The sequence below is a fragment of the Fragaria vesca genome, linkage group LG2 (assembly GCF_000184155.1).
Source record: "Fragaria vesca subsp. vesca linkage group LG2, FraVesHawaii_1.0, whole genome shotgun sequence".
NCBI classification, from domain to species: domain Eukaryota; kingdom Viridiplantae; phylum Streptophyta; class Magnoliopsida; order Rosales; family Rosaceae; genus Fragaria; species Fragaria vesca.
The window spans coordinates 21757829-21768704 of record NC_020492.1 but is presented as its reverse complement, the minus strand read 5'-3'; the positions used below and the strand labels follow the sequence as shown (position 1 = coordinate 21768704).

The following is a 10876-nucleotide window of genomic DNA, read 5'->3' as shown; positions in this document are numbered from 1 at the left end:
AGTTGAAAAATAATGTCCAGTCAGCAACTTAACCACTGATTTGGACGGCGACTTAACGGATGGACCTAATTGTGTGACATTGGATAGTTAATGGAGTAATCGATTGAAATTGAAAGTTAATGGAGTAAACTGTCGAGCGCATAAAAGCTGATGGAGTGACCAATAATTTCTCCTATTTTTTATAGTACTTTTTCGTTTTGAATTCCAAGCTAAGTTGAATGTTTTTGAATATGACCTTGAGCTAGCTAGACTGGACTTGTAGAGTTGTAGTCATATAGAAGTTCTAGATCGTATGATCATTGTTTCACCTGTGTTGATATTAATTACAAGCTCACAAAATACTATAACGCAAATGAACCGAGTGCCGTACTAAGACTATTATTTCGAAGAATAAGTTATGAAGCGAATGATTACGAGACGTTTCATCAAGTACATTATTTTTTCGCTATGAAAATTGACAATGTAAAATTTGTATTGTGATCGAACCCGATATAATTGAAGAGCATAATCACAAGGTAATGTATTGAACTATGAACCATGAAACAACGCAAGGATGGTTTAGAAATTGTTGTTGATTATCTAGTTGGATCTATGAAGGACCAGAGCACAGTGGCGGAGGGAGAAAATTTTCGCTATGGGGGCACATAAAGAAACCAAACAGGAAATAACTACTGATTAACGAGCACAAAATTTCAGTTTTTTTTGTTGTTTTTTCGTAAAGGAAATTTCAGTTTTAAATATCAAAATTTGTCCAATTCAATTCATTTTTTGGTCTCCACTTGCAATCACTGCATTTAAGGGTATGATTGATCAAGCACCAACTCGAATTGAAGCTCAAATTCTGGTAGTGTTGCAATTCGTACAATGTAGTAAAACCCAATTGAACGAGATAGGTAATATAGGCAGAGTTGAAATATTCAGGTAGAATTGAGGGTAACATGCAGACGAAAAATCTGAGGATTTCATGGGTACGTAATAGCAAGTTCTCGTCGTCGCTAGTGGAGTTGAATTTGGGAATGAAGATACTAGAATCAAGTTTTGGATCGGGAAGGACATTTAGTTTAAGTGTAAAAAATTTGACGGTCTGAGGAGCTAGTCTCCTATAATGATGGGTATGAAAAAGAAAAAGAGGAGAGAGATGTTCTCTCTTTTTTTCTTTTTTTTTTTCTATGAGAAGAGAGAGATATTCTTTAATTAATTTATCAAAATGACAGTATGTTAGTCAAAATGAATACTTCGACTCATATATATGGTTTTTGTTGTGTTATTTTAAAGTTTTGTTGATGAAATGTCGTTAGAAAGTCAAGAAATCATAAGGTTGCACGGCTAGTTCTCATATTTTTGTGAGAGCATATTGCATCACAAAACCAGATGTCAAAATTCCATTAAAACACGGCCCCACTCGTCTTTAATCGGCTCCGCCAATGCCACAGCATATGATATTTGCCAAAAACACAAAACCATGTGGCTTCTTGTCGTCATCTATAACCAACCAACTCTCGCTTTCACCGTTTTTGTATTATCTATCGACCAACTGTCGTTGTAATCCTTCCTCCTGCCTTTTCCAACAATAAAAATAAATTTTTTAATGATGACGTAACTATAATTTGAGATTATCTTTATGCGTATAGTATTCTTATACAAACCTGTATGCGTCTACGTATGCAGTATTTTGTCTCCTTAATCTCGTGTTTAACATAATCAATTCTCTTAATCAGATAGTAGGCTGGGGCCCCACTAATCAAGGAGATTCACATTCCCGCGGTTCGTATCCAACCTTTTGCCTCCAAATTCCAGCTATCATCATGCAAGCAGCTTTTTCGGTTCCACGACCAGAATGGAATGTTGGCACCTCACGCGCCTCTTCCGTGCTTCGTTCCATCCTATTATTTAAAGGCACGCGATGTTCCGGAAAGGAAGTAAAAGCATGAAAGGGCGGGTCGATCAGAACCATCTAAATTCTGATAGTTACTGACACAGTGACACGTGTTCGTTCTTGACTTTGCTTCTATATTACGCGTAACGGAGCATGTCCGCAGTGAAATGTATATTATATGGAAATGATATGTGCACTTCATATGTCACTTCTTACACTCTTTCTAATCGATCAACTATCAATTATCTTCACTAAATCCAAATTTTAAGTGCAAGATTTCTAACGAACTCTCTTATTATCTGAATAATTCATTTCAATTTTTGCTCTGCATGTTGAAGGATGGAAATTTTGAATTTGAACCGTAGCAAAAATATCATAAATGTAACAACTTATGAAACTATCTAGTGATCAACACATTTGGTTAGAGTAATGGATTATTGTAACAAATTACTTCTACAAGTAGTTTATAAAGCAACAATGAGGTTGTGTCTAAAAGCTGCTATCGGTGACCTGTTATTTTTTTTTTTTTAAACTAGTTTTTTGGGTTTACCAGACACTATTTAATCTAAAAGTTCAAGTAAAAGTTGATTTTTTTTTTTATTAAAAGTGAAGCTATACCAAATAGGACATAAGCCCAACTTTTATCAATCGATACAGAAAAAAAATGGTTCTTCTACAATATCACCAACACATATGTAACATAGTATCCATATCATCGTTATAAACTCCTTTTGTAACGGTTTTTGGTAATTTAACATGCCTATGTTAAATTTAAAATAACCAAAAGCTAAGGTTGACCGAAGATTGAAGACTTTGATCTAGTTATCCTAATCTTGAATTCAAACATTTCTATTTGCAAATTATGTATTTATAAGTATTTGTAATAACTAAAATACCATATTTCCTCTAGTAAAAGATATGACACTTGACATTCACAAGTCATCTACCATATAGTAAACCAAAACCAAAAACCATATAGTAAGCCATCTGTTTCTCTTCGTAATCTTCTAGATATTTGTTGGTATGTCTATTTCAATATGGACACTACAGTACCTAACCCCATAACCAAAAACCAAAACCCAGGGCAAGTAGGTACAAGAACAAATAGTTAAAAAAACTAATCTTAATCAAATACATAATAACTCATTATACCTGGTCCCCATGATTAATTAGTCACTAAGCCATGTTCTTCTTCTTCTCCCATCCACCCCAAAAAAGTTAAAAAAAAAAAAAAAAAAAAAAACAAAATACAACTACCACTCTCCTATCCCTTTCACTATTACTTAGCTTTGAGTGTGTGAATGTATAAACTTGCAGCTCTAGTCTGGTAAGCTCTTCCTTCTCTCTCTCTCTCTCTCTCTTCCTCTTCCAGCAATGGCTCATCTTTTCAGAGAGCTCTCACTGGGCCATTCGAAGAGAGGGTCCCACTCCAACGGCGCCACCGCACTGACGATACCTCCCAAGCCAACCGCCACCACGGCCGCCGATCTCCCGTCCCCATTGGGCCAGCTCTCGGCTCACCTCACCGATTCGGAGCTCCGGCTCACCGCCTACGAGATCTTCGTCGCCGCCTGCCGCACCTCCACCGGGAAAGCCCTCACGTTCGTCTCGTCCGACTCGCCGACTCAGCAGCACAGCGCCGCCGGCTCGCCCGGCTCGCCGGCGCTGCAGAGATCGCTCACTTCCGCGGCGGCGAGTAAGATGAAGAAGGCATTGGGGCTTAAATCGCCGGGAAGTTCCGGGTCGAAGAAGAGCCCCGGGTCCGGGTCCGGGTCGGGGCCCGGGAAGTCCAAGCGGGCTATGACGGTGGGGGAGCTGATGAGGATCCAAATGGGGATTTCTGAGGCTATGGACTCCAGAGTCAGGAGAGCTCTGCTTCGAATTTCAGCTGGACAGGTCAGCTCAATTATTGCTCTCATATTCTTTCACTTTTAAACTGTTTTCATTCTATGTGTGATGAATTTGATAAATTTGGAAATCGTGTTGGTCAAATTTGGATTTCTGGGTTATATATGGTGATGGGAATTCCATTTTTTGGAAGATTAATGGGTTGTTTACTAAATGTAGTTTGATCTGATGAGCATGACCGTTCCTATCAATTGTTTATAGTTAGTATTTCCGAAATTGTGTTTGATCAAGTCATGTGTTTTGATGTTCTTATTTACAGGTAGGAAGGCGAATTGAGTCGGTGGTAGTCCCACTGGAGCTGTTACAGCAGCTCAAGTCGTCTGATTTTACTGACCCGCAAGAACACGAAGAATGGCAGAAGAGAACCCTCAAAATTCTTGAGGCTGGTCTGCTTTTGCATCCCTATGTGCCGCTGGACAAGTCCAATAGCGCTGCACAGCGGCTACGACAGATTATACATGGAGCATTGGATAGGCCATTTGAGACGGGGAGAAATAATGAGTCCATGCAGGTTCTTCGTAGTGCTGTTACGGCTCTTGCTTCGAGGTCATCTGATGGCGTTTATGATACGTCCCACTGGGCTGATGGGTTACCATTGAATCTCCGCATTTATGAAATGCTGCTCCAAGCTGTGTTTGATACTCAGGATGAGACATCTGTAATAGAGGAAGTGGACGAGCTAATGGAGCATATTAAGAAGACCTGGTCAATCCTTGGACTTAACCAGATGTTCCACAACCTTTGCTTTACCTGGGTTTTGTTTAACCGTTTTGTTGCTACTGGTCAAGTTGAATTGGACCTGTTGTATGCTGCTGATACGCAGCTAGCCGAGGTTGCTAAAGATGCAAAGGCAACAAAGGATCCCCAGTACTGCAAGATCTTGAGTTCGACTTTGACTTCAATTATGGGTTGGGCAGAGAAGAGACTCCTAGCCTATCATGACACTTTTGATAGCAGTAATATTGATACCATGCAGGCCATTGTTTCTCTGGGAGTAGTAGCAGCTAAGATCCTAGTTGAAGACATATCAAATGAGTACCGCAGGAGGAGAAAAAATGAAGTTGACGTTGCTCGCAACAGGATTGACACTTACATTAGATCATCATTGCGAACTGCTTTTGCTCAGGCAAGTTATATGCCAATTTCGAAGGGTGTAAAACGATGAAAATATGCATGACATATGACTTCCCAATTTTCCTTTCCTGCCAAGTTGGTGCACCATATGGCGGGTTTTTGCTTCGAATTTTTAAGAAACTTTGTCGGACAAAAAATTTTGCTTGCATATTCTGTATTTGTTTTGTTTGGATTTATAACCTGACATATGTTTAGTTACTTGTACACAGAGAATGGAGATGGCAGATTCTAGCCGGAGAGCATCAAGAAACCAGCCTAATCCCCTTCCTGTACTGGCCATCCTTGCAATGGATGTTGGTGAGCTGGCAATAAAAGAGAAGCAATTATTCAGTCCAATACTAAAGATATGGCACCCTTTTGCTGCCGGTGTGGCCGTGGCAACTCTTCATGCTTGCTATGCGAATGAAATTAAACAGTTCATCTCGGGTATAGCAGAGTTGACACCAGATGCTGTACAAGTTTTGAGAGCTGCAGATAAGCTGGAGAAAGATCTTGTGCTCATAGCAGTTGAGGATTCTGTGGACAGTGATGATGGTGGCAAGGCTATTATTCGTGAGATGCCTCCTTATGAGGCTGAAGCTGCAATTGCAAATCTGGTTAAAGTGTGGATCAAGACAAGAGTGGACAGACTTAAAGAATGGATTGATAGGAACCTGCAACAAGAGGTATGAATTTGCAATCCTTGTGTTATTCTAAAATGAATTTTGATAAGAATTTTTGTCTTATATCTAGAGCAAAAGAGGACAAACTTCTTTGGTAAGGGCAGGGCTGTATATTGTTCATTTCACCCATGTCCTACACAAGTTTTAATCTACGTCCAGTATAGCACATGATTTCTAGATCCTTGGATTTGTGTCTGTTTCCTGAATCTTGAGTTTGTATGTATTATAGTGTTCAACTTGTCCTTCTATAACCCGCAGCATGAACTTTATTTTGGTCTTGTTGGCTTGATCTTATCATCTTTATCCCGAGTAGATGAATGAAATACTCCCTATGGATTTTCTTGTGATATGACACTTGGTCACAACTTTACATTTTGTTCACATAGGTTGTAGACCCTAACCTTGTTCATTGATGTTACAGGAATGGAATCCCCCAGCAAATGAAGATGGATATGCTCCATCTGCTGTTGAAGTTTTGCGAACTTTTGATGAGACTCTGGTTGCATTCTTTCAGCTACCAATACCAATGCATCCTGCGTTGCTTCCTGATTTGATGGCTGGCCTTGATAGATGTCTTCAATATTATGTAACCAAGGCAAAATCTGGATGTGGTAAGTAACTTTATAACTCCAAATATTTTGTATATCAAGTAAGGTATGTTCATTTCGTGATAAGCACTATTTTCTTCTGATCTGCAGGATCACGTAATACATTTGTTCCGACTATGCCTGCATTAACCAGATGCACTATGGAATCAAAGTTCCAAGGCTTTGGCAAAAAGAAAGAAAAATCGCCAACTTCTCAGAAGAGGAATTCTCAGGTTGCAACAGTCAATGGGGATAACTCTTTTGGGATACCACAGTTGCTTTGTCGCATAAACACATTGCAAAGAATCCGCAGTGAGTTAGAAGTTTTGGAGAAACGGATTGTTACTCATCTGAGAAATTCTGAATCTGCTCATGTAGAAGACTTTTCGAATGGACCGGGGAAGAAGTTTGAGCTCTCACCTGGGGCTTGTGTGGAGGTAATCACACAACTTTGTGAGGCAGTAGCTTATAAAATGGTCTTCCATGACCTCAGTCATGTTCTGTGGGATGGTTTGTATGTTGGAGAACCATCATCTTCTAGAATAGAGCCTTTCCTTGACGAGCTGGAAAAGAACCTACTTATCATATCAAACACAGTACATGAAAGAGTACGTACACGCATTATTACTGACATAATGAGAGCTTCCTTTGATGGGTTCTTGCTGGTTTTGCTTGCCGGAGGCCCGTCTCGTGTATTCTCCCGGAAGGATTCTCAAATAATAGAAGACGACTTCAAGTCGCTTAAAGATCTGTTCTGGGCAAATGGGGATGGCTTGCCTTCTGAATTGATAGATAAGTATACAACTACAGTGAGAGGTGTACTTCCCCTTTTCAGAACTGATACTGAGAGCCTCATTGAACGGTTTAGACGTGTGACCTTGGAGTCATATGGCTCTTCTGCCAGGTCCAGACTCCCTTTACCCCCTACTTCTGGGCAGTGGAATCCGACTGAACCAAACACGCTCCTCCGTGTGTTGTGCTATAGAAATGATGAAGCAGCTTCTAAGTTTCTTAAGAAGACCTACAATTTGCCCAAGAAACTGTAAATCTTGTAGCATGATGCATCATGGAAAGAGGCTACTGAGGGATGGCTTTCCGGCATAGTTCTCTTGGACAGTGCTTGTTTCTGGTGTATTAGTGAAGATCACCCTGGTGAGATGCTCGTTGTTTCAATTCATTTGTGAGCAGGAGGGGAAGAACGTTTGCCATATGAAGTGGTCAGTGATCTTGTATAGTAAATTGTTAAGGATTTGGTTAATCCAGCGGTGACTAAAAGTTTGGAGCAGACGAATCTAAAAAACCGCAGACTTCTACACACATACTTTTGAGGAATGATGGGTAGTTTACTTTTCTCTTATCGGCTATATGATCTCATTCGGGCTATTCTTTTTAATGTCCTATTGCACAGCCAATTTTTTTCCCCTCTCTTTTCCTTTAGTTTGTCAGGTGAGAGTATTCAATTCCATTTTGTTTGTTTTGGTGTTGGTATATAGAATCATTATGTTTGATCTTACTACTATATCACAGTATCACAGAAGGAATAAAAGTTATGTAATGTAAGGCAAACGTGGACTGCAAATTTTGTTGTTGTAGACTGCAATCTAAACTCTCGGAGAGCAAATCACTATTTAGGGCTAATTGAAACCGGCAAAAGCACCCATAAAGAGGATCATTTACTCTAACTTGCATGTGATATTAGGACTCCAAGCAAACAATAGAGGATCATACCAGAACGGTGGCATTGAACTAACAAGAGCAGAAACCGAAACTTATAACAAGCTAAATTTTTCAGTAGCACCAACACAGATAAAATGCTAAAACACCTTTTGAAAGAGAAGGAAACCCAAAGTTTCACCGCTAGATGAATTCCAGAAATTTGCTATATCGCGACAACGTTAATCTCAATCTCGGATCCACCAAAATAGACTTCAATGAGGGGCATTTAAGCAAAGGTTCCAAATCCGACACTGTAATACCAGGCACACAATTATATAGATCAAGGGTTTGTAAGCACTTGTGACCTGAAAATGCACCACTACCACCTCCAGTCACACGCCAACAACCTCTAAGATCAAGTATCTCCAAATCGAGGCAACTCTGAGCAAGAGTAACAACTGTGTTGTCTGTCACAGAGACCAGCCAACCTAAATTCAATTTCTTGAGCGTCGGACATTTGGAGATCGCTACACCTGCAACGTCGGTGATATGTACACCGCAATATTCCAAATTCAGCGGCTCCAAAACACACATCTTGTGCAAATGTGAGACCCCGGAATCAGCGGAAAGGATCAATGTCTTGATCCGTAATCGAATCACAATGATCCAAATCCAAATCGCTAATCGAGCAACTGGAGGAACCAATTGCTCTAAGCACACTATCACAAACTGAGGAGCAATATCGCAAACCCAAATGCGTCAAACAGTGACGGAACCAGGATTCAAGAGTTAGGGGGGTCTAAAATATAAATGATAGCATATGAAAAATAAATAATATATAAATAACCATATATTATATGAATAACCATATAAATATATGCTCTTTGAAGATAAAGAACGAAAATATATGAATAACCATTTCAAATTTGGTATGATAAACATAATATAACCTAAAAGGAAAGAACTGATAGAAAATTTCCTATCAAAGTTTGAAACAATCGTTCATTTCATTAATTTATTGGTGATCTATCAATTAATTTAACAAGAAATGACTACAATTAAGGTAAATTATGAAGCTTAATTAGATTGTTCAGAAATCAAGGAGGGTTTATTAATGATTTTGAACAAAAAATAACTATAATTAAGCTAAAACATGAAGTTTAATTAGATTGTTTAGGAATGGTTGGGGGGGGGGGGGGGGGGGTGGTCTGGACCCTCTCAGACCAACATTAAGCTCCGCCCCTGGCGTCAAATGATGTGCTCTTGAAGTTATGAGCGACACAAGTCCAATTGCACCAATGTTATCTCTCCTCCGAATATAAACCTCGAATAGTTTGGGACACCCACCTGCCAATGCGCACAAACCTTCGTCCCCAACTTGTCTACGAATCGACACATAGTAAGGTAGAGCACCTCTAGTTTGGGACATGTTTTTGCTAACAATACTGAGTTGGCATTGCTGATAAAGTCGGTTGTTTTGAATACTTTCAAGTTGGGAAACCTAGAGAGATGAGGGAGGAGTTTGGGTTTGGTAACACAGATGACTGATTGGGTCAGACCCTCCACTAACAACCATCGCTTGCAGACCAGAGAGGCCGAGTTTCTATCATCCGGGTCGATAATCCAAATTAGAATTAGCTGTCGACAATCACACAAGGGTTTTCATTGAAAAAACTGTTGTGTGATTCTCGACAGATATCATCGATTTATGTCGATAGCTGCAGAGAAGCAGCTCGGCATGTGTCGGCATGTGTCGATAATATATGCCGAGACTCACACAACAACATTTTACATAAAACTATTGTGTGACTTTCGGCATATTTTATCGACATATGTCGACAACTGCCGAGAAACAGCTCGACATGTGTCAGCAGCTGTTGATGATATCTGTCGAGAGTCACACAATTGTTTTTATTATAGTGTTGTGTGTAAGTTGGTCAGACAAGCTCTTTTAGCCGTTGTGTGACATGTTGATCAGACAATGATAAGATTAACAATGGTTTTGACCTCTATCAGACGACATGTTTTCCTAGTCGTATGATGCATTATCTGGCGTAGTGTAGACCTAATTCTTCATCGCCAAGCAAATCCATATTTCTCTCCTCTGTTTTTGCTAACAACGAAAAATTGAGAGGAGAATTTGCCAAGGTCATGTTGACTTCAATTCTTCTCATAACGACATCGACAACATCGATTTTCAAAGAAAATGAAATATTGCCCCTCATTTTTATGTTTGACCCAATTCGAGTCAAAACCCTTTATTATAGCACACGAGTTTCTGGCCAGTTTCACTTTTCTATACCTCCTGCTTTTTCTGTTTGGATATGCTTATAGACACATTCTAAAATCTTTTGAACCATTCTACCATAAAAAATTCATGGCATTTATTGTTTTACTCAAGATCGAGCTTCAATGACTCATGTGCACCGTGTATCGTAAATATATTGAAACTGTTATTTTCAGGGGTATTGGGTGAATTTGCCAAGGTCGTGTTGACTTCAATTGTTCTCATACCGACATCGGAAACCTCAATTTTCAAAGAAAATGAAGTATTGCCCCTCATTTTCAAGTTTCACCAAATTCGAGTCTAAACCCCTTGCTATAGCATAAGAGTTTCTGGCCAGTTTCACCTTTTTTAGACCTTTGGCTTTTTCCGTTTGGGTATGCTTATAGACACCTCCTAACATCTATTGAAACTTTCTAGCATAAAAATTCATGGCATTTATTGTTTTACTCAAGATCGGGCTTCAAGGAGTCACGTACATCGTGTATTGTAAATCTATTGAAACTGTTATTTTCAAGGGTATTAGGTGAATTTGCCAAGGTTGTGTTGACTTCAATTCTTCTCATACCGACATCGGGAACCATAATTTTCAACGAAAATGAGGTATTGCCCCTCATTTCAAGTTTTACCCAATTCGATCAAAAACCCCTTACTATAGCATATGAGTTTCTGGCCAGTTTCACTTTTTCTAGACCTCCGGCTTTTTCCATTTGGATACGCTCATAGACACCTTCTAACATCTTTTGAACCATTCTAGCATCAAAAATTC

The 10876-nt window shown here is 39.4% G+C and overlaps 1 protein-coding gene across 1 annotated transcript; it reads left to right on the top strand.

The window, feature by feature from the left end:
- The first annotated feature begins 3250 nt into the window (after positions 1-3250).
- Positions 3251-7744, top strand: LOC101302034. The gene is made up of 5 exons (XM_004291132.1): positions 3251-3772; positions 4044-4910; positions 5128-5583; positions 6002-6191; positions 6279-7744. The coding sequence occupies exons 1-5, from the start codon at positions 3251-3253 to the stop codon at positions 7211-7213; spliced, it is 2970 nt and encodes a 989-aa protein (XP_004291180.1). The 3' UTR covers positions 7214-7744.
- Positions 7745-10876: the final 3132 nt, after the last annotated feature.